This window comes from Vicugna pacos, unplaced genomic scaffold (genome assembly GCF_048564905.1).
Source record: "Vicugna pacos unplaced genomic scaffold, VicPac4 scaffold_21, whole genome shotgun sequence".
NCBI lineage: Eukaryota > Metazoa > Chordata > Mammalia > Artiodactyla > Camelidae > Vicugna > Vicugna pacos.
This window is the reverse complement of record NW_027328742.1, coordinates 9,275,951-9,303,633: the sequence shown is the minus strand read 5'-3', so window position 1 is coordinate 9,303,633 and position 27,683 is coordinate 9,275,951. Positions and strand designations below refer to the sequence as shown.

At 47.3% G+C, this 27,683-nt stretch overlaps 1 protein-coding gene across 1 annotated transcript in view; it reads left to right on the top strand.

Annotated features, from left to right (window-relative positions):
• LOC140694343 (unconventional myosin-XVI-like) overlaps positions 1-27,683 on the top strand; it is a 148,212-nt gene that overhangs the window by 105,375 nt on the left and 15,154 nt on the right. The window contains 2 exon segments of the mRNA XM_072957621.1: positions 10,423-10,581; positions 20,587-20,672. Of these exon segments, the coding sequence (XP_072813722.1) occupies positions 10,423-10,581; positions 20,587-20,672 (245 nt within the window).

The following is a 27,683-nucleotide window of genomic DNA, read 5'->3' as shown; positions in this document are numbered from 1 at the left end:
AGCAGTTCGTCTATTAAAAATCCAAAAGGGGCCCCATTCTGAGCTCCACCTAACGGCGGTTAAATACCAAGAGCCAAAACAAAGTCAACACGATTCTCATGAAAATAAGCACATAAATAAATAAATAAACAAATGAACAAGCCGCCTGGTTCTAGAGGAATCTGGGCCGGGCTGTTGGTTTTCCCCGAGGGAGGATGTAGAGGCTGATGGGAGTGTCGCAGGGACACCTACTGGGGTCTTTTTTCAGGTTGGGGCTGTCCCTAGCTGCCCATCCAGGCAACACCCTGCAAGCGTCCTGACCATCGGGAGCCCCCGATGGAAGGACAGGAGCACCGTGCTCTCCGCCTGTGCTTTCTGGGGAAGGAGGGGATGAGCCGCCCTCCCGAGCCAGGGCCGCTGTGCAGGTGCTGGGTCCTGGGGCGCTGGGGTGCCCGTGGCCACGGGCACAGGAGGAATGTAACAATAACCGCTGTGCAAACACCGTGGCCCGTGCGATGAGACGTGAGGAACGGCTCTCCGGGCCGGCTTGCTGTGTGGATGCTGCACGTTCAGCTGTTTTGGGGCGGGCAGGCTGCAGGGGAGAGAATGGCGACGGGCTTTCCCTGATGGCGGCTGGGGCAGCAGAGGTGGGCTCCCAAAGATCCGGCTCATCAAACTGAAAAGGAAACTGGCGCAACAGAATTTTCTGTGCCTTTTTGGGTGAAAAACCTTATTTATACTGACAGGCATTTTTTAGCTTTACTATGGTGCGTTCTTGCCCTGCTCAGCACATATGTTGTTGAAGATATCACTCTATTTCCTGCTTCAGTTGGTGTTTTTAGCACAAACCATCTCTGAAGACTTGGCAGGGGAGGGGGTGGCAGGCGCTGAGGGGAGGGGCAAGGGAGCACTCCCGCCCCACCCGGCTCAACCCCGAGGATGCGTAGTGAGGGGCTTCCTGCGGAAAGGATGCTTCAGACACGAGCTCAGGAGCAGTTCTGAGCCACTCAAAGGTGCTGACTCCATAGAGGGTTTTAGGAAGTAGAGAGGAAAGCTGGGGTGGGGGTGGGGTCTAGCCTGCTAAGAAGCAGGGCCGGCGATGACATTTTCTCAACCTGCCCAGCCTTTCCAGTTCCACCCTGTTGTGTTTTGCCATTTCTTGGCTAATCAGTTCCTACAGAATTATGACCACATTGTGGGACTCGGCCGTGTCCCAGGAGTGGTGGTGAGGGAACCTCGTGTCGGCCCGTTTCCTCGGGACTGGTGACACTGAAGCCCTCTCTTGATGCATTTCTGGGGCTGTTCGCAGAGGGACGATAAAGTCTGGTTCGCCCGGTTTCGGGTCAGACTTGCAATGTTCATTGATTGACTGATTAATTAGTGGAGATGCTGGGGCTGGAACCCAGGACCTCCCGCACGCTAGGCATGCGCTCTGTCGCTGAGCTGTACCCTCCTCCCCCCACCACGCTGTTCCAGACCCAAGCCCCTCCTAGCACGCGTCTCCCTTGGGTAACGTGCCCTCCGCGGGCAGCTTACATCTCGATGCGCGACCCCACGCGTGACTCCGCTCTTCTTGTTTGAGTGTAGGACCAGCCTCCGGGTCGATGAGAATCTTATGATTGACATCTGTCTTTCTCTGAGGCAGTGTGCCAAATGTTTGGTCCTGCTCTTCTGTATAAGAAAAAAGTCAAACTTCCTTCTCAGAAGCCTGTGACAGCAGCGTGCAAGGGGCTGGGGAGTGGCCCTAGGTCCTTGTGTGTGTTTCTTCCTCACGGGCAATGATAAAAGATTCCGGAGAAATCAGAGATTTGACATGCGTTGTTCTTGTAACACAGGGTGAGTTTGGTTTAACACAAACTAGGTGCCGATTTGGGTCGGAGAGGTCCTAGCCACCTGTCTGTGTGTGTCTGTCAGCAGAGTCTAGCTGCAGCTTCTAAATTTTAAAAACAAGGGTGTGAGAAGTGGCAGGACCATGCCCGGCTCCTCTCACAGCCTTTGTACTTTTCCTTAATGCCGGAGAGGGAAACACAAGCACACCCCTCCCCGCAGTAGCTTTTCTGCAGAGGAATTTTCCTATAGACTTGCAGGATGAATTACAGCCAGCACACGTAATAAGTTTAAAATGTATTTTCACATTTTTTATGCCTTGCATCACACTCTCACTCAGCATTAAATCAGTCAAACAGCTATAGTTTGTTTTTCTCCTGTGTTACTGAAACCTGGATCCTAATCTCGTATGTTTCCAAAATACACTCTCAAACCATCTCAGGTTAAGGTAACTGAGACTGAAATGATGTCTTTAAGCATTCTTCTTAAAGAAACCCTCCAGGGCCCATTCCTTCCTCATTCCTCTTGACCTTTCTGTGGCATTTGGTGCCATCAGCCTCCCTCTGCTACAAGAAGCCCTTCCTTCTGCTGATCGCTGACCCTCATCCCTGCCCAGGTGCTCTCCCCCAAGCCCGCACCTGCCCTTTTGCACCCACAACCCCCTGTACTCTGCCTTCTGGCTCCTTACTCGGAGGAATGTTGCTTTTCCTGGAAGCAATCCTCCCTACCGAAGGATTTTTAGATTTTTTTTTCAGTCCTAGTAACGCTCTTGTTCAAATAATCGCCACTCGGTTTGCCCTGTGGGTAGGTGGCTGTCGCTTCAAAGACCACATCCAGGGCTCCACCCTCGTCCTGATCACCAGGCCCCTGCCTAGTCCTGACTCATTCCCATCCCTCGGCCCGAAGGGACCACAGCTCGGTGAACCCCCAACTTCCCTTCCTCCTGCCACTGCCTGAGTCTAAATTCTCACTGCTTTTCCATTTCTAACCTCTCCTCGAAGCTCGTCAGCGGTACGCTTTTGGGGCTGGATGAATAGCCCTTTACAAATCCAGCCTCCCTCCCACCACACCCTCGCCCAGAATCCTCGCCGGAACCCACTCGGTGATGCTGCCGAGCTCCCGGCGGCTCATCCCCTACTTCCCAGGGCAGGGAGAGGGCAGAGCCCGTGAGGTCCTGACTCTGCTGCTCAAGGTTCCTGCTTCCTGCTTCCTGCTTCCTTCTCCCTCCTCCTCTCCACAGTCTGTCCATGCCTCCAAACCCAGGGTTTTCTCCCACTGCCCACACAGTGGGGCTCCCCCAGCCGCCGCAGCCCGTCTCGCCTGTGGACCCCTGGGCATTTGCATGACTGTCCTTTCAGCCTCTGGTCCGCTGTTGCCTCCACGTTTGCCCTGAAGGGGCCGAGGAGGTGACCACTTTTGAGCTGGGTCACCTTTTCTGTCGAGTCACCACTCAGATGCTTGAGAAGGGGCACCTGTTAGGATGCACCCTGGGTGTCACTCCCACACGTGTTAGCAATTTATGTGTCAAAGGCTTTAACACAAAAACCCAGCAAGCATTAATTCAGCCGAGTAAGATGGAACTCCTGCAGTGGCTGGTCCAGGTTGCTCATTCCTGCACCCCCGAGGTGGTTGTCCAGCCATCTGTGCTTCCGTGCATCCCTGTCCTTTACGTGTCTTGTCGCCCCTCTCAGATGGGAGCATCTGAGGAGCCAGTTCTTTGAGGCGTATCTTTCTAAAAGCTCTCGGCTGCATCTTCGTATGCAATTTGAATTGTGTCAGACTTCACAGACACGTGTCCAAGCCCTGGAGAAATCTCCCAGTTTGGAGGAGGAACGTGGTTGGCTTCTGGGTCGCCATCAGCTCCCCAGAGTGGCCACCAACTCAGGGCCATCTCAGTGCTTCCCAGGGAGGGAGGCCACTGTGCCGCTGTCTTCTGGATGTCGACTGGGAGTGAGTTCGCCTCTGAGTCGCTCACTGCAGCGCGTGTTTCTCTAACCCCCAGACTTACTCAAGGGGTCTTCCCCGTCCCGAGAAAGACGCTTCTCTCCCCCACTGAAGAATCTGCGCTTTCCTTCCCCAAGAGACCTACCTCTTCTTAGCCTCCGTCTCCCCTCTGCTTTCCCTCAACAAAACCCTGTCTTCTTTCCTCTCCTCAATGCAGCCCCCATCATGAGCATATTCATTCCTCTCACGTCCAGGGAAGCGGCCACTGCGGTCCTGCGGGCAGCGTGGAGTCGGCCTTTCCCGCCAGGACATTGCCCCAGGACCCGTGTCAAGCAGCAACACGCCCCAAAAGAGTGAACAGAAACAGACCCGCAGACACAGTCAGCACTGTGATAGTTACTGGGGAAAGGGGGCGGGAGGGGATAAATTTGGGAGCTCAAGACTTGCAAATGTTAGCCACTAGCTATAAAAATAGATTTTAAAAAAGGTTTCTTTTGTACAGCACAGGGAACTATGCTCAATATCTTGTAATAACCTTTAATGAAAAAATATGAAAACAAATATACGTATGTATGTGCAAGCCTGGGACACTTGCTGTGCCCCAGAGTAAACCCAGGGCGCAGGATCTGAGCTGACGCATCACCGCCCAGCGCTCTGTGCCCGGGACAGGTTCTGCGTTCTCTATTTTCAAGAAGTTGAAATTTGTCCCATTGGCAGAGGAGGGACTTTTTTAAGGGAAAGAATAAAGAGGACAAAAATTTAGGGAGCAAAGTGGACATTAACTTAAAATGAGGAAATACAGCCAAGGACTCATTGTGCTGTGCCTTGAACAGGACCTGCACGTACCAGATGCTCCACAAATGTCTGTTGAAAGGAAAAGAGAATAAGTGACAAATCTATCGCTGCAGCCACGTTGCTGTAGAAAGTTGGTCAGAGAAAGCAGACAGGTCCGGAGATGTTCACGTGGGTGTTTGACTGATTGTCACTGGCCCTTGCAAGTGGGGTGGTCTGGAGCCCCCACTGTAGACTTGTGGTCACCCTGCCTCTGACTGTCTCTAGGCACCGAGATCCCAGAGTCAACACTGACCAAACTGCCTCTAGTGTCCTGACATTAGACATTGCAAAACCATGGAGAGTAAGATTCTTTGCGGAGTGACCGTGTGGACCTTGTGTGTTGGTAGGACGGTCATGAAAGAATCATCGGTGGTCATGGTGGGAACATAGTGGAAATACCCAGCGTGCCGCCATCCGTCAGGGACAGATGTCCAGTACCTGCAGGCAACACTCTTAGGTAGACGGCAGACAGCTCTAGCCCTTTGCTTCTGTTTCTGGAAGACATTGCATTACTGTGGCCTGTATTCCCCACCCTGGCGTCTCATACCTGCGAGTGGCTCATTTATTTTGTACCTGGAAGTTTCTACCTCTCAGGTGCCCTCACCTGGTTCCCTCGTCCCCCCGCCACCCTCCCCTCTGGCAACCACCTGTCCATTCTTTAAATCTATGACTCTGTTTCTGTTTGGCTATGTGTGGTCACTTGTGTTGTTTTTTTAAATTCCACACATAAGTGAAATCATACAGTATTTGTCTTTCTCTGCTTGGCTCATTTCACTTAACATAATAAATACCTTCTAGGTCCATCCCTGCTGCCCCAGATGACAAGGCTTCATTCTTTGCACAGCTGAGTAATATTCCACTGTGTGTGTATGTGTGTGTGTGTGTGTGTGTATATATATACATATATATATATACACACGCACACACACTGCATCTTCTTCATCCAGTCACCCGTCCGCGAGCACTTGGGTTGCTTTTATATTTTGCCTGTTGCATCCGCTGCAAGTTAACACCCTTAGGTAGAAAGCAAACAGCTCTGCCCTACGAATAAGTAAAATGCATACTCACACACTGTGACGTTTTCCGTACCTTCTAATTTTAAATAGGGATTAGAACTCAAAGGTGTGTTACTAACAGTGGAAATCCTTTTATTCGTTTCCAATAATCTTATGTGAGTGGGGACAAATGTGTACTGTGATGTATGACTTCTGTATCATAATTCACATGATCTGTTTGGTTCATAAACTTGTCCACTCTTCTGCAGTTACAAAAAGTGTGCTTTCTCTTACGAAATGATTTTTTATGCAAGGCTGTTGTATTAATTTGTTTGTTATTCATTATTCTCTTTTTCCATCAAATGTTTGTTGAGCTCCTACTGTGTGCAGGCACCCTTGAAGGCACCAGTATCACATCTGAGCTCGTGCTGACATGTTTCTAGAGGGAGGAGAGGGGAAATAAACAAACAATGGAAATGGGATGTGCCATTGGTGAGGACTTTGCGCAAAACTAGAGCAGGTTGTGGGAACAGAAATTGACGGGGGGGGAGAAAGGCGCTGTCGTCTCAAAAGGGCTGGAGGGCCTTTCTGCTCAGGGTGATTGGAACAGAGCCCTGCGCTCTCTGCCTGGAGGGTGAGGGGCTGAGTGAAGGGAGGCAGAGAAGCCAGTGGGGCCGGTGGGGCTGGCGGGGCAGGTGGCAAGAGGGTTGTTGGAAATGAGGTTCAGGACCAGCAGGGAGCGCATTCATGGGGGGATCTCTCAGCCTCAGGAAGCTTTTGCATCTGAACCTGAACAAAATAAGAAACTAGTGCAGAGACATGAGTGGCAAATGGCATGATCTGACTTAGCTTAGAACAGGGTTTGTCAACCTTGGCCCCACGGACACCCCGGGTGGGACGAGTCCTCGTGGGGGCCTGTCCTGTGCATCGTAAGGGGTTTGCAGAATCCCTGACCTCTACCCACTGGATGCTGGTAGCACCCACCTCCCCCAGGGTGACAACCAAAAATGTCGCCAGTCGTTGTCCAGTGTCCCCAGGGGCTTGAGGGGGGCAGTAGCATTTCCTGTTGAAAACCACAGTTTTCAAAAGATCTAACTACCCCGTGTGACACTTCAGTTATCCAGAAGCCAGCCCTGGACCACTGAATTCTTCTTTTTTTTTTTTCCTGTACTCACATGTAGAGATTTGCTAGAATTCTCTCACTCGATTAATACTCAGCTTAAATGTGCCTTGCTTACATGCTTGTGCTCAGTAATCACATCCTAACGTGAAGGCCAAGACTTCGTCTTTGAGCCAGATCCCTGAGTGACTCATCTTTCCCGTACCTGTGAGAACAGCCCCAGACGGGTCCCCGGGAGCCCCGGTTCACAGGCTGGAAGAAAATACCGCAGCTCTTGCAGTCAGCTCGTGTCACGATGTGCCCGACGGGAGGGCTGCCTCGGAACTACACAAACCGCTGATTTCACAAGATGCAGAGATGCAAAAAGGCTCACTGTGAGGGGTTGACAGCACTCACTCCCCCACTTGTTTGCTTAGATTCGGTGAGACTCTCAAATATGTTCTTTTGGTGTGCCTTTTCTTCACCCTCACGACCCTGCTGACCCCTGCCTGGAAACGTGAACAACTACGATGACTTCATTTGCTCTGTGTTATCCGGTTTTTAATTTCCCGTGAAGGATCCATCTCACAGCTGCGCTGCTGTAGCTGAGACTTCTTTGCACTGAATGCCAGAGTCCTCTTGGTTTGTTCCTGGTGTGTCTCCTCCTGTGCTTAAGCAGAGGAGCGGGTGTGCCTGTAAGCAGAGGAACCGTTCCTGCACGCAGCCGGCACTGCAGCAAAATCAAGGCGGTTGAGAGTTTCTGCCTTTGACCCTCATTGTGGCTGAACTGAGAAATTAGTGAGCTGGGGCGCAGACTGTCTTGCACGTGGATTCGGCCTGGAGGAAAAGGGTGCCTACGAGCCGAGCCTGACACAGAATGAAGTAATCAAGAACCCTCGGGTAATGCTCATGGACAAGGATAACCCCAAAGTGGAGAGGTCGATGTCCCGCTCTGTGTCAGTGGTTAGAGTACCATTTTCAACCTGGGGCTCCCAGTTCGTTACCACCGGGGCACTGGTGATGAATGAAAGGAGCAGAAAAGAAGCTGCCCTGTCCTGGAGTCAGCAGGTGGGAGAAGGAGGGAGGGCTTTTGAGGGGGGGCCGCGCCGAGGCGGGAGTGTGGGCGGAGCCCTGCAGGCCTCGGTCTAAGCCCGGCTGCAACTCCGACTGATTGTGAAATGTCTGCAGGTAGGTTTACCACCCCAGGCCTCAGTGACCTCATCTCGAAAATAGGCCAGAGAATGGCAGCTGCTCAGAACTGTACTGAAGGTGAGCGTCAAGCCCCAGGTGTGGCAGGGGACTGGCAATGCTGTGAGAACAACGGGGAGGAGCCTCATCAGGTTGACCGTTCCTTCTCACATCTTAGGTTCGGAAGGGCTCACTGCCTAATTCCCACCAGAGCATTCCTTGGATGGACAGACGTGTGCTTTTAAGATAAAAACATAAGGAAAGTTTTAGTGGATCACAGAAGCATCACAGCCTAACTCGTGATCAATTTTTAAAACATTTCTTGGCTACAGTTTAACCTGCTGATTGGAAATATGAAAAAAATTAAACTTTAAGAGTAAAAATGGAGGTTTTGCATATAGTTTAATTTTTACCTTTTTGGAGGAGGTAATTAGGTTTATTTATTCATTTGTTTTTGGAGGCAGCAGTGGGGATTAAACCCAGGACCGCATGCGTGCTAAGCCTGCGCTCTGCCACTTGAGCTGTTCCTTCCTCCTTGACTGAAATTTAAATACATCCATTGTTTATGAGATAGAAATCAGTTATGAAGGAAGCTTGCGTCATGTGTTCGTACCAGGAGCCCCCAGAGCGCCTCTGAGTTCTGAGTCCTGTACTGACAGGTGTAAGAGGGCGTCCCTGTTCCCCAGGCGCTGCTCCCTGCTTCCCTCCCCCCAGAACCGACCATCGCGCTGGAAGGAAACCTCAGCTGCTGCCTGCGGGGGCCTCCGGGGATCCGCCTGCGGCCTTCTCACCCGCCCCTGCGCCCCGCGCCTCTGGAAAGCGTGCTTCTGCCCGGTTCCCTGGGAAAGGGGAGCTCTTCCCTGCTCTGGGGGCGGGGAGGCTGTCTGTCCGCACAGCTGCTGCTTCCGCTGCCCCTCTGAGCCTAGACAAGACCCCAGGGAGGTTTCCCTGGGCCGCCTGGGCAGCTCCCCCGCACTGGGAGACCACCACTGCCCGCCACCTGCTCCTTAGTCCCCTTGTCCGCTTGTCCGTCGTCACTCACGTCCTGGGAGGGGCGTCCCAAGCTCCCTGTCCCTGCAGCCCCCCGAGGGTGTCTGGCCCAGAGCCAGCACTCAGTGAACACCTGAATTGAAGAGTGAAAAAAAATAGCTCAAATAGAAGTAAAAGCAGGTGAACGTCTGGGTCTCGACACAGCTTTAAAGCCGAAGCTGCGTCCCTCATTTTCAGACGGTCAGAAGGAGAGAGGCTGAGCAGAGCTGGCCCGGCCGGCGGGTCCCGCGGGCGCCTCGCGAGGGCCCCTGTTCGCCGCGGGCGGGGCCGTGGCTTTTCCACCGGGTTTTCAGTGCGAGGCGTCAGGAGCTCCGGCGTCTCCCGGCTGGTGCACGTGGGAACCCTTCTGCCGGGCGTCAGCGCCCTGCTGGCGTTGCCTCAGCCCCCGTCCCCCTCCCCAGCCCCCCCACCATTGCCAGCCCCCCCACCCCAGCCCCAGCCCCAGCCCCCCTGCAGGTCTGGGCGCCCGCGCTCTCGTCTAACACCGCCGCCGCCCCGCGGGGGGCTGCGCTGGTCGGGTCCCCAGCCCCGAGACCTGAGTCCCCGTGCAGCACCTAGGGACAGGCTCGCGGCCCGAGCGCTGTGCGGGCGCAGGTCTCAATGGCCGGGGTGGGGGGCATCCAGGAAGGAGAGGAGGGTCCACCCCGGAGTCGGGCTCTGAAGGGCTGGCCGGCCGCCGCCTTCCCCCTGCTTCCCGCCCTCGGGACCACTGGAGGGAAACCGTTCTGCCCCGTGAAAGTGGAATCCAGAATATTCTGCCGATTATCCTTTTTGAATAATATGTTAACCTAAAACTTGAGAAAACCTAAGCCAGAGCCGGGCAGATCTACTGCGCACCCGCCACCAGGGGCAGGAGCTGCACCGTGTCCCTGGCGTTGAACAAAAATCCCCCAGTCGGGTGGACCTCCTTCTTTTGGCTCTTCAGCCTGGTTTGACAGCGGCTTCTGTGTCCCTGTGCCTCGGAGAACTCAACGTGGGATGTGCACCAGACGCTTAGCGAGTGCTGTCACTGCGCAGCAGCCAGAAGTGGGGCTTTGAAGTTTAGTGCTCCTGAGCAGACAGTAACAAATTTTGTAATAATGTTGAAAATACATTTATCTTTTCGAAACCATAAGGTGGCTTCAGCTTGACTTAATTTAAACACTCAGAAAGCTTCTGAAACATGAATATAGTGCTATGCTTCTTGGAGGAAATAGCCTTCTCAAGGTAGACGGTTCTCTAATGACCAGTTCTTAGACTGAGGACATCAAGAATTCTGTATAGATATGCTTGAAAATAACAGATCAGGAAATTCATCATTGTCTTCTCACATATCCCATTCCGTTTAACAGCGTTGTGGCGAAATTTGGTGAGTGTTCTGTAGGCCATACACTTGATTAAGGATGATTATTTATTTACTGTTTCAAATGCAACTAATGTTGTATGACTTCCTTCTACTCTTTGAATTAACTTATTCAGTACATTTTATCAGAGAAGAATAGTGTTTTTTTCTGCCTTGTATTTCAGGTTTTGAAACTAACATGAACCTTACGAGCCGAGATGATCTTGGTACACCAGACGCTGCATCAGAGACCCAAGATGGAAACGCGAATAACCCCGGAATCCAGTTATCTAAGTCACTCTCCAGTGCCAACACCGCTGAAAATGGGAATCCTTTCTCAAATGGTAGGCACTCCTTCAAACTCAGAAGCGAGTAGGTACAAGCGTTAAGCTGTGCCAACTGCCTAGGAAGACTGAGCTTTTTGACGTAAGAATGAAGCAGCCGTAAACACTGGGGATTGGTTTAGAACATGAGATATCACCATGAGGTATATTGTCAACTTCTTATTTTTAACTTAAAGAATTAAAATTGCATTCATTACTAGCTGACTTTTCAGAGATTTTTCTGGAGTATTTGGTCTGTGGAAACCAGTAGAGAATGAGTCTTGTACTGAGCAGAAGGAGGAAATGGATGTTCTAATGGTATTTTTAAGGAAAAATTATCTTTTTCTTTTCCTACCTAAAATGTGTGAAGAAAAGTAATATTGAAGGAATGGTAAATGCCAGACTGGCTTTAAGTATTTAATGTGAGTGCACCGGTGAACTTGTGTAGAAATTGGCTTCTTGACCACGTGTGTCCAAAACCTGTCAATAGTGGCTTAAATAAAAAGCTATTTCTCCCACACTGAAGAAACCCAGGGCTTCTAGTATTGTCTGAATGCAAAATTCAGACCAACCTTATCTTTTATTTTATTTCATTTAAAAAAAATTTCCCCCATTTTATTGAAATATAATTGACATATAACATTGAGTAGTGTAAGGGCTACAACATGATGATTTGATACGTGTGTATTTGGCAAACGATCACCAAGATAAGTTTAGTTAACACATCCATCATCTCACACAGCTACCCTGTGTGTGTGTGTGTGTGTGTGTGTGTGTGTGTGTCTGTGTGTGTGGTGAGGACATTTAAGTTCTACTCTCTTAGCCCCGTCCAAGTATACAATATGGTGTTCATTTTTTTTTCTGGCATGCCAAGAGATTTTGTTTTTCAGTGTTATTTTTGTGATTTTAAAAATGACACATACTTATCGGAGAACATTTAGCACATCTTAAAAGCTGTCAGACCTCACATCCCACCACCCAGAGCTAAGAGCTGTTACAGCAGCAACTTTATTGTGTGCTTTCTCTCTATTCCACGTGCATGTTTCTGTTTCTATATTGAATATTTGATGTCTTATATGATGTCATAATATTTTGTCTCTCAATATTTTGTCACACATATTTAACTTTACCATCAAATCTTGTTTTAATTGAAGTACAGTTGATTTACAAGTGTGTTAGTTTCGGGTGTACAGCACAGTGACTCAGTTATACACGTTCTTTTCCATGATAGGTTATTAGAAGGTATTGAATATAGTTCCCTTTGCTGTACAGTAGGTCCTTGTTGTTTACCTATTTTATGTACAGTAGTGTGTATCTGCTAACCCTGAACTCCCAGTCTCTCCCTCCACCCTCCCCTTTCCCCCGGTAACCATAGGTTTGTTCTCTAACAGACAGTCTGTTCTTGAAGCCACTGGGGGTGGGCGTGGAGGGCAGTGAAGGCCAAGCCAAAAGGCCTATGTTCTGGCTTTTCTCCGAAGGCACTGGGCATCTCACTCAGTCCACAGGAGGCAGCTGAGAAGCCGGGCTGTGCCTCCTAGGATTGTGGGACAGGCTGAGTCTAGCACCTGCCAGAGTCAGAGGGTGAGGCCAGAAGAGCAACCAGGAACCACAGCTCAGCTGGGAACCACCTCATTCTCTGGGGCCGGGCTGAGGGTCCCCCGGACTGACGGAATCCGCAGGTACAGGGGAGAAGAGCGCATACATCCATCCCAAAGGGCAGAAACAGCATCCCAGGCTTCAGAATGTTCTTGCAAACTGCTCTTCAAATACAGAGTTCAACCCATAATCAAAAAGAACCAGGCGCGTGAGGACACCAGATAAGATGAAAAGCGACAAACAGAAATACCGGTCCATGGCAGAGGATCCAAGGGGGCTCAAAGAGTTGGCGTTCAAAAGCACGCGCTTTAAAATAAGTCTGTTTACTACACCCAGGGAGATGAAAGGGTGAGACTCTCAGCAGAAATGGGAGCCCATAAAACGTGTCAAATGGAAATTCTGAAATTGAAAAATACAGTCGTAAAGTTAAGGATAATAGGAGATGAGTCTAAAGTTAATTAGACACAGCTATTAAAAAAAATTCCAGGGAAGTGGGAGATAAATCAGAAAATATCCCGAATGAAACACAAAGAAGCAAAAGAGAGGAATGGAAATGCCAGAAAATGGCTTGGAGGCCTGACGGGCGTGGTGAGGAGGCTCCTGGGGACCCGGGGAGAGAAGGGAGGACCCGGCGACGAGAGACGGGACCTGCTGAGGGACATGAGAGAATTTTCCAGCCTGGATGAGAGCATGGAGAAGCAGGTCTGGGTTGGCGGTTTTCCTGCAAAGCTCGATGTGCACTTTCCAGACGACCCAGCGGCCGCTTCCGGGTGTTTACCGAAGAGAAATCAAAGCGATGCCACAGGCACCTGCGGGCAAGTGTGTCTCCCGTCTTTGTCGCCATCACTTAGAACTGGAAACAAACGAAGCCCCTCCAGCTGGTGGCTGCACCTTATTGCTCTGTAGGAACTGCCCCTTGCCCCGAGCTCAGAGGCTGCTGTCTTGTGGTTTCTGTGGGTCAAGGAGAGTCTGGGTGGGTGCGGCTGAATGAGTGACTTTTGGTTCCCTGGTGAGGAAGCAGTCAGCCGTCAGCCAAAATGATGTCATCTTGAGGCTGGTTGGAGAGCTGGCCCAGTTTCAAGATCACTCACACGGGCTTCTGCACACCGGGGGCCTCGCAGCAGGGCTGGCTTCCCCCGGAGCGAGGAGTCCATGGACGGCGCCCGAGATGAAGCCACGCTCCCGCACAGCCTGCTTTCGGGGGACGCGGGGACACCAGCACTCCTGCCACATCCTGCTTGTCAGATTCGGATCCCGCGTCCCAGCGTCCCGTGGGAGGGGGTGACATGAGGTGTGAGTGCCTCCAGGTGGGTCCATCGGGGGCCAGTTCACAGGCTGACCGGGGCAGGGTTCAACTTTGCAAGAAAAAATGATGAACCGCTATTACACAGGACAGAACGGGCGACCCGCAAGCGCAGTGCACCAAGTGAAAAAAGCTAGAATCCAAAGACTGCAGGTGCGATTCCGTGTAGATGCCGTTTTGGAAAAGGCAACACCGAGGGACAGCGACAGCCGAGTGGCGGCCAGAGGCTGCGTGTAGTGGCAGGGGCTGGGCCCGGTGACGGACATCGCAGGCTGGGCGGCTGATAAAGGGCGGTGATTTACGAGTCACAGTTCTGGAGGCTGGGGTCCACGGTCAGGTGCCGGCCCTGAGGGAAGCGCTCTTCCAGGCTGCAGGTCGCCAGCTTCTTGCTTGTCCTCGTGGGGAAGGAGCCAGCTAGCTCTCTGGGGTCCCTTTTATAAGGGCACTAATCTCATTTGTGGGTGCTCTGCTCACATGACAGAACCCCCTCCCAAGGTCCCCCTTCCTCAAACCGTCAGCCTGAGGGTTAGGGCGTCAGCACATGAATGTGAGGGGGACACAGACTGCTGCAGAGGGGCGTGTGGTGCTGTCGACAAACAAGGGTGCATGTGTTCCTATAAATTTATAGACAGGTACGTATAATAAAGGTGCATCTTTCTGTCTGTAAATGTGACTTTTGTTTAAAAAAGAAAAAAAGCCTGAGCAGAATAAATAAAGAGAAAACTAGGCACATTGCACTGAAGCACTGGGTAACTAAGCGTGAATCTTAAACGCAACCAGAGGTTAAAAAAAAAAAGACAAATTACCTTTAAAGAAGCAGTTGAAGTCTAAAGACAATGGAATCACACATTTAGCATGCTCAAATAAGAACTACCAACCTAGAATTTTATAGACAATAAAAAACTTTCGAAGGAATGAATAGGAGTTAAGGAAATTTTTAGGGGAAAAAACCCTGAAAGAATTAAACATGGGCAGACCCAGAATGCTCAGAGGTAAAAGAAGGAAAAATCAACAATAAAAATGTAAGTGAAGGCAGGAGGGGGTCAAAACAATATTTAATATTATACATTGATAAATCAAGTTAGCAGGTTATAATTTCAAAGGCAACCACTGAAAGAATAGTAATGGGGTATATAATTTCCAAATTAGCAGAGTAAAATAGAATCATAAGAAGTCAATCAACGCAGAAGAGAGCAAAAGGGGTAAACTGGGAATATCTGGAAGTAAGACAAATAGAAAGCTCTCAGATGGCAAGCCTAAAAGCACATTTGAAAATAATTAAATTGAATTCCATTAAATTTAGAAGCTTCTTAGTGTAAGTTCACATAAAAGATTAATTGATGAATATAATATTTTAAAGTCTGAAACTTCTGAAAAACATGAGGATGCTGAAAGTTTAAAAGCGAATCGGTAGAAAAGGGGAAGATATTAAAAACACAGATATTGAAAACAATAGTTCTCGTCCGTGGGGAGGTTATAAATTGCGTCTGTAAGAAATGGATAGATTCAGGAGAGGGGAGAACCTAAGTTACTGAGACATAAGACAAGCAACACAGCTGAAGGGTAAACCTTTAAGCAATCTTTGAAACATTAACAAAACTGAGAATTCTCTTTCAAAGGTGACAGAGAAATGAAGTGGACACAACGCCATCTCTGAGTGACAAGGGGGACCCGCCAGAAATCGGGCAGAAATTAAAAATGACCGTTCATTGTATTTTGAACAGTTTCACGCCAGAATAAATTTGTTCATTGAGATGAAGCCGTTTCTCAAAAAACAAAAATTGGCAAGTTACCAAAATGGAGAAAAGCCGGAGTACGGCTAGCTGGTAGTGTAAATGTTCAGTCGTTGAATTTGTACATGGAACCCTTCCTACAAGGAAAGCCTGAGGCCCAAATGGCTTTTCTGGTAAGTTCTGTCAAAATTCTAAGGATGAAATAATTCCACTGTTACACAAACTCTCGTGGAGAAAAGAAATGAAGAGGAAGGGGAAAATAAATACATAAACAGAGCACTCTCCCAGCTGCCATCAACAGCCACTTAGTGACGGCAGGACCGGCACCGTGGGACGCCGGGGAAGGGACGATCAACTGCTGTCCACATGAAGGACAGAAATGCAGCCTGACGCCTACCTTGGGCCACACGCAAAACGTTCCTCACAGGTTGTAGGTCTAAATGTCCAATGTAAAATAAAATGTGTAGAAGAAAATACAGAATAATAATTTTTCACCCTCAGCGATGGGAGAAGAAAGGACTTCTTAGACAAGCTAACAGGACACAAGGGTGCCAACCACAAGGGGAAAATGTGTACGCAGCAGGAGAACTCGTTTTTAACGCATTTAACCGATAAAGGGTCATGTTCAGGGTTTACTTAAAATAAAAGCAGACAAAAACCATTGGATAGAGAATTAGAAAGGAGAAGTGAATACACACACAAATATTTTTAATAAACTCCAACGTCATTGATAATTAGATGCAAATTAGAGCTGCCACGTGACCCTGTGACACACTCTATGAAATTACAGTGGGGTCTATGGAGGGGTTTCCACAACACTTAGGGCAGTGGTTTTACCCAGAGGAGAAAGAGCCAACAGAGATTTGGAGAAAGGCTGTTGGGAGCTCCTGGGTGGCGGACAGTGTTCCATCTCTTGGCCTGAAGGGTCATTGCAATTCCTCAAGAAAAGAAAAAAATGGGAGAGAAAGAGGGAGGCAGATTTCCGAATGGATGTCAGAGGTCCAGGGCCCAGGACCTCCGTGAGCGTCAGAGATTCCGGCTTCGTCATCCCGTCTCTGGCTTCCCTCCAGGTCCAAGGAAGAATGGGGAGGTAGTTTTTCATCTGAACACATGCTCACCCAAAGACGTTCATTGCTGACCTACGCAGCAGGAGGGGGCAAATGGATCCAGGATGAGAACTAGCCAGGCAACGTTCATCACAGGGCTGGCTGTACTCAGGAGGGGTCTGGAGGTGGATAGCAGATTAGATCAGGGTTTGTTCAGGCTCACCATTCAGGTCCTCAGGGTGATGTGGGAATGTTCTGGTGGCACCAGAAAAAAAAAAAAAAGATTATTTTAATCACACACAGAGAAAAATCCGAACATGTTTATGAATGCTGCCCCATCATATTGAGCAGGGATTGCATGTAATGATTAGAAGCATTAGGCTCATAAGACAGAGGCTTTTTGGTGCAACGGAAGGAAATGACACTGGGAAGACAGAGCATTTTTATACCAGCAATAAAGATTTCTAGACAAAGGAACTGCAGTTACCAGGAATTTATTACCACCGAAAACAGACAAGCCCGTGCGGGCGCCCGGGTCCTGCAGTGTCCACCTTCCCTGAGTTCCCTCCTCTCTGACTTGAGTGGCCTCTTAAATAATATATAATTATTCATAGGCTGCTTTAATTCTGTGCAGGTTATAAAAGCTATACATGTTTTATGTGACAATTTGGAAAATACAGGGAAGAATAAAGAATGAGTAAAAACTACCATTCATTCTATTAGCTAGAAATACTCTAAACATGTCTGATATTCTGCCATGTGAAAAATTCTGTTTTTTAATACAAATATATGTGTGCATTTATGTAATATGTCTGGTTTTGTTTTTACAAGGTTTGATTTATACTGTACATGCGGTTTTAACTGTCTGGTTTCCCCTCTTAGGAATCTCACGTAGCGTATATCTATGTCAACAAACTCAGATTGCCTTGTCTACCGCTAGCCATGAATTGTGTGCGATTCCTCACGTCTCATCAGACAGGACTGCCAAGGTTTAAAGCAACCAAGCCCTTTTGTGGCATATTAGAATTATCCCCCAATTTTCCACCCTTAAAATCACACTGAGTGTTCACGATCGATTACTCCGACTTGATTCAAACAGGCATCTTGTAAAACTTTCCATGTTAATGTGTAATGTTCAGATTTACGAGTGTGTGTATTGAGATGGAAATGTTTCTTTTAACACCATTGCTTTCTGAAATCTCTGATGATAACCTTTTGCAAAAAAAAAAGGTAAGGACAACAAAAACATTGGATACCCGTATATTGAAATTAAAAATTCCTAAAATAACGAAAATGGAATTTGACTGATAGCAATAGTCAGTGAGAGTATGATGGAAGAGCATGTCACAGGGGTTGTGTGCATCTAGTAAGAAGATCTCAGTTTTGGAGTTTTTAAGACTAGCCACTGAACAAAGAGGGAATTTAGAATATATTGGATGGCCAAAACTGAATACACATATTTAAGAAAGATGACCATATGCACATTCCCTTCTACTACATTTTCTCCAGCTCACCTTGAGCGATGCTTTTCCTACCATAAGGAGAGGAAACAATAGAAACACCCCTTCACGAACATATTTAGTTTGTCTGAGTCTTGAGTCAAAGCCAAAAGCTATGACTTGGGAAATATCCTAGAAAACTTAATACAGAAAATTCCTAGTCTTACTCTAAAAATCAAAACAAACCCCCCAAATCTGTGGAACAAACAAACACACAAAAATCTCTCTAGACCAAATGGAAATTTTTATAGAATACGTTGCCCAAAATTTATCATATAATATTACATATTTAGGAATACCAGGCTTCTAAACTTCAGTATGTAACAGATAGTGTACGTTCAAACCCTAGAACAGAGGGTTATATGTTATCCCAGAAATGCTTACAGAGACCAGATTTTAAAATAAAGCTAGCTCTGTGTCATTGTTCATTGACGATCACTTGAAATTCTCAAGAATTATACACACAAGAGGAAAATTATTTCAGTTGGGATTTCAGTCTTTCAAAGGAGCCTGGCGTGTTTCTGTTGGTCTCCTTGTGTGACCACCATGAATTCCTGGGTTCCTGAAGACTCCCATGAGTATTAAAATATCCGGCAGGATGCTGGGATACTGAGGCAGACATTTCCTGATTGCAACAAAGTTACATATTTCATAAGAACCGCTAAGTCCTGTGCAGGGGCAGAATCAGAAAATTTCTCCTTCTTCCCACGATAAAAATTGAGCAAATATTATACATGTAGAGCTCATGATATATACATGAGCATTATAATTCAAATCAGTTGGCATTGCTGATTCATAATTCACAGTATATAGTCAATGTGCGTTCCAAATAAAGGCACAAGATGGAAATAAAGGTTTAAAATAACTTGAAGTTTTAATTGAATCAGAAGTAGTGGTATTTGCAAGGAAATGATTTCCCTTGAATTCCAGTATCTGCATGCTACCTCTCTTCCCAGAAATAATTATCTGTTTGTTCATTTGCTGAAATATAGTTATGTCTGGGTAATTATAGCTATCACTTACTTTAATTGCCATCCTTTTACTGATGTGAACACAGACTTGGATCTTTTTTTGTATACTTAATTATTCCCTGGACTTGTGGTTATTTATCATTAGATTAGAGAACAGTTTTTAGTGCTGGAACGTTGTAGTTATATCAAACAAAATATTGTGAATATAAAGATGTTTATTTTGCGGGGAAATAAAGATATAACAAATTCCATCTAGGCCATTTTATGTTCAGTGTGATTTTCTTTCTTGTGGCTCGATGGCTATACATTTTATTGCTGGGCATCAGGAAAAATGGCAATTAAAGAATGCAGTCATCACGTTTGGTTTTACATTTACCGCTCTGGGAAGGCCGGCTCTTTTTATGTGCGCTGTATTTATCCTCGAGGTCTTGTAAGGGAATTTGTGATGCTGAAGGGCTCTCCACCGGGAGGGACTGGGTGAGCCTGTCTGCAGGCCCAGCAGCTCTGCATTCTTTGCACAGACACTGGACTCCGGGCCATGCTGGACCTGGTGCCATAGCGGCACTGAACCACACAGGTTCTGAGAGCATCTGAGAATGGCTTTTTCCAGCCAAGCTCCTGATGGGTCTAGACCGCTAGCGAAGGAGTCTTTGGTTGGCATCCACGAAATCTATTCAGATACGGGTTTTACAATATCACTTTGTTTCTGGGAATTGTAGATCCTTTGGAACAGGTACTGCTGTCTGATTCAAAGCCTAACCAGCAGGGGAAGCAAACCTTCACTTGACAAGCTGGGATATTGTGCAATTATCTATTTTGAGCAGCAGAAGGTAGACTTGTAAAGAAAGCAGCAACTCCTCAGGCATTCAGAAAACCCTGCCCCACACCTCCTTTGAGTTAAAAATATTTCCAAGTCACATTACATGGTTTCTGGTTTGGACTTCATTTCATTAAATGTCCTCCACCGTAGCTGAGAAGTCGGGTTGAAAATGGCTGGACTGAATTGCTGGCTCGGCCAGTTCCTGGCAATGTTGGCTGCTTCCTGTTTGCCTGGGTTCAGACCCAAGCGTTGATGCTTATTGCTAACTCTAGGACCCCGAGAAAAAGACTTAAACCCTCCAGTGCTCACTTTATCATCATAAAAATGGGGATAATCAAAGGAACTGCCTCGTGGGATTGTGACGAGGACCTAGTACGGTGATGCCAGCTCAGATCAGTGCTCAGTAAACACCACCTATACACAGACGTCATGAGAGCTTAGATGTTTCAGAGCTAGCAGATCCCTGAGGATTTGTCCAATAAAAACCAAAATCACAGCATGCGTGTGAATGGGCAGCTACCCTGACCTTTCCCTCACAGGTCTCTGCCCGGCCTCCTCCCTCCCGCCATGTGTGAGGGGAGCGCACGAAGCCAGCAGTCAGTAGACTGCATCCGACACATGCCTGGATCACGCCTTACCTGACTTCCGTTCTTCTCCGCCTCAGATGAGCCACACGCTGCAATCCCCCGAGCCTGTTTACCCCCGGTGTCCATCTGCTCCTCTTCCCACGTCGGGGCTCCCTCAGTCTGTTCTCAGGCTCTACAGGACTTTCCCTCCTCCCTTCCATGACCTCTTTGCTCCCTTTTGTGCTGTTATGACCTATTTCTTCACTCTCATTCATTTCTTTTGCCAATGCAATCCCCCTTTTCTCAGGTGGAGTAACACCAGGCAGCTCTTGGTGTTCCTGAGCCACCTGGGAAATGTACTCTTCAGTGAGTGTTCACTGACCTTCATTTCCAGGGAAATGTAGCAGTTTTAGTCTGTTCAGTAGGCGCCCAGCTGCCTTTACTGGGGGAAGGTCTCACAATCTGACTGCTGCTTTGTGTTGACCTCAACAGGTTTACCTGAAGAGGATGGATTGTCCAGGTTGTCCGGGGGTGGAACCTCATCCTTCCAGAGACACAGAGAGAGTCACACCACTCAGGTAATGAGCCCTCGGTGTGCCCCTTTGCGGTAATAACTGAAGGTAAATCACAAGAAGAGATTCACGAAGGCATGACCCAGAGAGTTCGTTCCTCACGGAGTAGGGAACAGGTGTTTTCAGCTCTGCCATGAATTTCTTCAGCTCTGCATCCTTTTTCCCTCTGTCTCAGCTGACACCTATCTATTTTCTGCTGGTTTCAAAAAAAAATTAGAAAAAGGTCCAAACTAAACGAAAATTATTAAATGATTTAAGTGAAGTTGATAAATGTGATCTTTGCTGGGGCATTTTAAAGGCACTGTCAGACGAAGGGGGATTACAGCCACCGAGGGGTGTTAGTGTTACTGCGCTGACCTCAGCTCAAACAGAAAGACTTAAAGTGACGGCAACATGGAAACAAAATGCTCGAAGCACCGAGGCTTTCTGGCAGGCCGTTGTGTCTCAGTTACTACCTCCCCACTCCGTGTCATCCAAATTCACTTTAAAAATATCACGTGATCAGAACACTGCAAAATCAAACTGAGATTACAGTTCACAAAACTGTGTTTTGATGTGTTTCAGTGCTGTTACCTGTATGCTTAATGTGTTTAGCTTCAAAACGCTTGCCAAAATAAAGAAGATAATCATTTAAAAAAAAAAAACTAGTGTTAGTAGAGAGAAAAACGATTTGTATCCGATAATTTAGTATTCTTTTTATGTTGAATTAAAAAATACTGTTTTCAATAATTATCTTCAAAAAGATATGACTGTGCATTCAAGGTGGTGCACAACACAACCAAAGCCTTTATCATCAGTATGTTCAAAGAGTATAACTTTAGCAACAAGATTATTGTGCATGAAGTTACAGGGCAACTTTTGTTATGTCGAATATCTACATTAAGATCATTTAAAAACTCAGTTAAGTATCCTGATGTTTCCATGAAACCAACAATACAGCTAAGGGTCTGCTTTCATCTGAATATTTGACACTAAGTAGGCACAGTTAGCCCTGAGATTTTTCTAAATAACACTGAGGAGGTAGTGAGAAAATCAATAATTTTAATCTTAAAAATAAATCTTACACTAGGCAATCTGCTGAAATCACTTGCACTGATAAACAGACATCGAAACAGGAAAAAAATGCTGATTGCTTGCAGTAAGAGATTGTCCTAGTCTCCCCTCTGTTCCTTAGAGATGCATTCACTCTACCTCGGAAGCATTATGGATGCTTTATCCACGGTCATTCACTGGGGGGGACCTGCTTGGAAAGAAAGATGGGGCGTCTGACGTCCTTCCCAGGGCTCCCACTCCTCTGTGATTCATAGAGAAAAGGGTTAATTTTGAAAGAAGGTGCAAAGAACAGGTATCTCTGGAACTTTCCCTCTGATCTTTCATGGATTTAGCTAAAAAGCAGAGCAAGATGGGAAGGTCACCAGGAATAATTCCACGTTCCCAGCTTTCAGTGGGGGCTCGTTTTCAAAGGCAAACAATCCCCAGTTATCTCATAGTGTTTTTTGTTTTGGTTTGTTTTTGAGGAAGTGGAAAACCAGGCTCATTTTCTTCCATGCAAAATTGTGGGCAGTTTCACGGCAGGACACACGCCTCTGCACTGAGGAACTGGAAGAGTTCTGTGAAACTAGGCATTGACCAGCCACACGTCTCAGCGTAAATGCCTCTCTTGTGGCATTTATAGAGGAAATACGGATACATACAGGCACACTGCATTCTGGGTTTTCTAGTGATGCACTTAAACAGGAATTCTATAAAATCAGTCCTGGGCTGATTGCGTATGTAGCAGTAGAATTAAATGTTGGCTAAAAATTGAATTCCTCTTTGAGGATGTCCAGATTTTAATTAGCAGCGATTTTAATGAAGTCCCTTTATGGAAGATAAAATGTATGGGCATTATTGTAGACAGGGAAAACAAGAGATGGATTTAGTCATTTGCCAAAGATCACAGGGAAAATGCAGAGTCCGAGGTTTGAATGGATGTCAAGTTTGCAGGCCCTGTTTCCGAGAATGAACTTCTCATAACTCATTAAAAGTGATGGAGGCGCCATCCCACGTTTACATAAAATTTAAAGAGCTTTTGGTCAGTACGGAAATCGTAAGAGGCCAGAGTGGATATTTATGATTTGTGCTTTTGGCTGCCAGCCACGCAAGTTTCTCACCTACCACAGTAAAAATATAAAGGGGAGACTCCCCGCTCCTCCCTTCCTTTGAGAGCAAGGCGGGCGTATGTGAGGTGAGCTGCGTCGATGGACCACGGGTTATGGACTGAGAGACATGCAGTGGGAGGGGTGAGAATCGGTGTCACCGCAGGGGTGTCGTCCAGCCACGGTGGCTCCGTGCAGTGGCCGCAGGTGGTAGCCAGCCCGTGTCTGAGACCGCTGGTCCCTGCATTCACCTCGGGTCCAGGCCACATTCTAAACCTTCCCTTCTTAGCCTGACTTCCTGGTTGTGCTCTCCAGTAAAGCTTCCACCTGTGAAGGGTCTCAGGTTAGTTTCTGATGCTTGCAAATAAGAATTCTGACTGACACACCAATTTGATTTTATTGCTATTATCCATAAAATTCACTTTATAGCCAAACATGTGTTTTTTTTTTTACATAGAGCATGTACTTTCTTTTGTTTGTTTGTTTTCATTTTCACTTTTTTATTTTGCTAACCTGCCTGATCCCATTTTTTTAAATTGAAGTTTAGTCCCTTTACAGTGCTGTGTCCATTTCTGGTGTGCAGCGTTGTGTCTCAGTCGTACATGTGCGTACATATACTCCTTTCATGTTCGTTTTCATTAAAGGCTACTAGAAGACATTGAATATAGTTCCCTGTCCTATACTGAAGGGATTCGTTGTTCATCTGTTTCATAGTAGTTAGCAAACGCTTTCTTCTTAATACGAATGTAAAACGTTTTCTAACAGGGGTAGCCCTTCAGTAAACAGTTTCTTTCCTCAAGGTACAGAATACAGGAAATGTAGTTTAGGTTCTAGTCCCTCATTTTTCCTGTGACTTTGCATGATGTAATGGCTTTAGCAGAAAGGTAGTAAAAGCTAATTTTCCTTAAAACAGTTGGCACGAGCGAAGGCTGAGCCCCTCGCCGCATCGCGTGCGCGGCTGTCTTCCTTTGTGCTCCTCGTGGAGAAGGCTGGGCGGGTCCAGACCGTGAAACACTCATGACCGTCTGCAGCGCTGGGCGCGAGCGACCCCACAGTGAAGCTGCAACGCCAGGGAATTCCATTCCTGGTCCTGGAGCGGGGCTTTGTGCCTCGGCCCAGGCCTCGAAACCGGATTCGTAGATTGAAAGAAGCCACTTCAGACTGGTTCTGGAACCAGCGTTTATAAAAATGCCCTGCCGTCTACCTACTTGCCTTTGGTGACATGGTAAACAAGTGCTTCTAAGTTTGTGCCCCTCGGCATGAGGCAGCCCCTCAGAAGCGGGGCTGCGTGAGAGGCCCAGCGCTGAGCGGGTCCTGAGGACATCCCGGCTGCCGCCCTGGAGTGACCCTTGGTGCTTCTGCTGAGACGGCCGCCCTCGGCTGACTCCGGAGGACAGGGCAGCAGCCCCCGGAGGCCCACGGACTGCGAACAGAGCTCAAGGGGGCGGTGCTGAGGGCAGCGGGGCGGCCGGGGGGGCGGAGAAGGCCGGCGCTGAGGGCCCGCCCTCGGTGGGGAATCGCGAGGTACACGTCTGCTCCGGGGTCCGCGCTTGACGTTGAGAAATGGGATTGTTTCGTTGGAGCAGAGCTCATCTGTATTTACACCCGCGTTCCAACTTGACCGACTCTGGCTTTCGGCCGCCTCCTTCCTTCTGGCAGCTGCTCTGTGCCGCCGTGTTGTGTGGTTTAGGGTCTTTGACGCTCGTCGTGGGCATTTACCGTATTTCTTGCCAACCTTTTTTTAAATTCTTTTGATTTTTAAAAAACGCAAGAAGTTATTATTAATATCCGTCATATTCAAATACTCACTGTAAGAATCACGGATGGTTTCTGATGAAAGAGCGGCGATCCAGTGCCTGAGCGCTCGCTCCCGACGCGGCCGCCGACGGACGCCGCAAGGCGGTCAGGGTGCGCCTGATGCGCGTAGAGAAACAGACTGTCGCGCGGTTTGTTTTACTGAACCATCAAAGAAACCTTTCTGTACTGTCACATACGAAAGAAATGAAGAGTTGCAGAGCACTGAGCAAGCCCAGTGCCTTCCTTCTGTGTTCGTTTTATTTGTCACGTGGTCTGCTTGAAATATACTGTGGCGCAGAAGAGAAACAGTGTTAGAGAAAAATAACAAAATGTAGACTATCATCGAGAAGGGGCCGTTCTAAACACGGGACAGGGGATGGACAGTAAACAACGTGTCAAAAGGCATGATCTGTATTTCACTTGGAAGCTGCAAACAAAAGGAGATCTTGCGCAGAAAGCCCTTCCACCCAGCTGAGGTTTCTGGAAATCAGCATGCACCCCTCGTGACTCCCTTTTTACGTGCAAGAAGGCAGGGCAGTAAATTAATTTGATGGTGTGACTTAAATGACAACATTTTCAGCAGCGAAGGAACATACCCTGTATAGATACATAGAAACTTGGAAGATAACCAAAACAAATGCTACATTTTGTATTTTTCCCTTCGTAAAATCGCTCCATATGTGTATCCTAAATGCACTCAAATACATAACGTTTTTCCAGTGAAGACCTTGACTGTGATCAATGAGGAAAGTTCAGCTGTAAGAAACAGTGAAGGAAGGAAATCAGAATTGTGACTGTGTTTTTAAAGAGGACAGAGTTCTCATGATGTATCTGCACGACGCCTTCCAGCTGGGGAAGCCGCAGAGAGCCCGGTGCCACCGCGGAGGGGGGCGGCGACGGCGCCGCTGGGCAGGGTGGTTAAGTGCAGATTCTGGTTCACAGAAGAACTCAGTATTAACTTAATTTAATTTTTGAAATTAAAGAAGAAAGAGAAGAACTAGCTTTGAACCCAGATCTGTTATGTCACTTGTGGGTATGGAAAGTAGTAATTTTATTTCAGGTTGACTGAAGGAAATATATGTCACATGTTTAGCATGCTCTCTGCGACATAGTAAGTGCTCCAAAACATGCATGCCATTATTGTCTTAGCATTCCCTTTTGTTTCCCCCAAGGTCAGTGTTCTGAATACCAATTCTAACACAGCAGGTGTTATCAAAAATATGCAGGAGATGAGCTTGAATGAGCAGGACCCCACTCTTATCTGGGATTTTGATAAATATGTCATTTTTGTGATTTTCGAAAATAATTTTGTTACAGAAAATTATAAACCTAGCAAGCAAGCATGGAGACTAGTGCAACACCCAACTTCGGTAAACCCTAACAGTTTACCCTTCTTGCTGGTGCCACATTTTTGCAGTGTGACTTAGCAACTAACTGTGCGTTTTTCTGTCCCAGTCACGGTTGTCCCACACCTTTTACAACACAGGGCTCTGCTCCTGCCTTGCTCCTAATTCTAGGTGAGTTCCCAGAAGTGGGCTGTTCTCCACCTTTGCCTGTGACCTTGCAGACCTTTCTTTGATGTGACTTTCCTCCTGATGGCCTTCCTCCAGCAGCCCTCCGAGCACAGTCGTGGCCTCTGTAATTTGGTTTATGTAACTCTACAACGTGGTCTCTTTCACACGACTTACTTTGCTGTGTTATAATTGTGTGTGTGTAGATGTAGACCCTGGTGGACTGTGGAGGGTGTAGAGAACACAGGGACTACATCTCAGTCATTTTTTTATCCCAACCCAGAGCACTCAATAAACTGCCATCTCCATGGCAACCAGGAGACGCCTCAGAAGAATTGAGAAACCGACAGAAAATTTCCTAGCTTTATCAAATATTTTGATTCAGTCTCATGTTAAAAATGTACCAGTAAACTTGGTAAATAGGGTCATAAGCAGTTGCATCCTGGTGGTTGGAGGATATTAAAGTCAAGTCCCATCTTACAGATTCGGTTCTAAAGTCAGCGTGTGATGTGAAAGTCACACACAATGAACACGACTCTGCAAGACCCTGGTGTTACCCATGAGGAACAACATACGTGGCTTTAGTGTGTGCAGCTCTGTGTAATTAGATGTGTGTATTCATACATAACATGCACAATATAAAGCATATAATATGTGTACATTATTTTGAATTCTGGGAAAGTGGATTGCATGAACTTGAAGTTTCATGCATTCATTCATTCATTCAACAAATATTTTTCGAGAACCTGCTTGTGCAAGCCACAGGTGTGGGCACCTAGGAAACTTCGGTCTACAAAGCAAACATCCTTGCCCTCTTGGAACTTAAATTCTAGCATGGGAAAGCAAACACTATACAATGTTTAGATAATATGTTTAATATGGTAAAAGGAAATAAAACATATTTTTAAAAAGTCAAACAGAATAAGCAGGCCTGGGAGTGACGAGAGGGGTGTGGAGGCAGGTTGGGTTGGGTTGGAATTTCCAATCAGGTGGAGTTAAAGCCTCACTGAGCAAAGATGGAGTAAGAAAGTTGAGGAGTCAGGCATGTGAGGTCGGGGGGGGGCACCCCAGGTGGGGAAGTATCCGGGCAGGAGCTTGCTTGAATCTCAACAGCCAGGTGGCTGGAGAGGAGTGACTGCATGTCACTAGGCGTCTAAATGCAGAGCAGCTGAAATTGCCATGAGTTTGTGTTAATTCAAGAAATAAGGAACTTACAAACTACAGCGGGAGGTGCAATGCAGAATACCAACTGTGATGGGATTGCATTGTCGTTCAGGAAAACCACTGACCAGGTCTGGAAACTTGGGTCTGCTCAGAAGACAAGTAAAGGGTAGACAGTTGCCTTTTCTGCAAGTGGGAAATAGGAGACAGATAGCTGTATTCCTGCTCAAGATAACAGAGTTGGAAGGCTGGCCCCTGGGAACCTGGGCCCCGGGCTTCCTGACTGCTCTGTACATTATTGTGACCTGACGACTTTGAAAGAAAGATCCAGGCTAAAGGAACAGAAAGGTTTGCATTGTGTTGAAACATAACCAGCTAACGTTGGTGAAGGAATTTATTTTATGACCTCA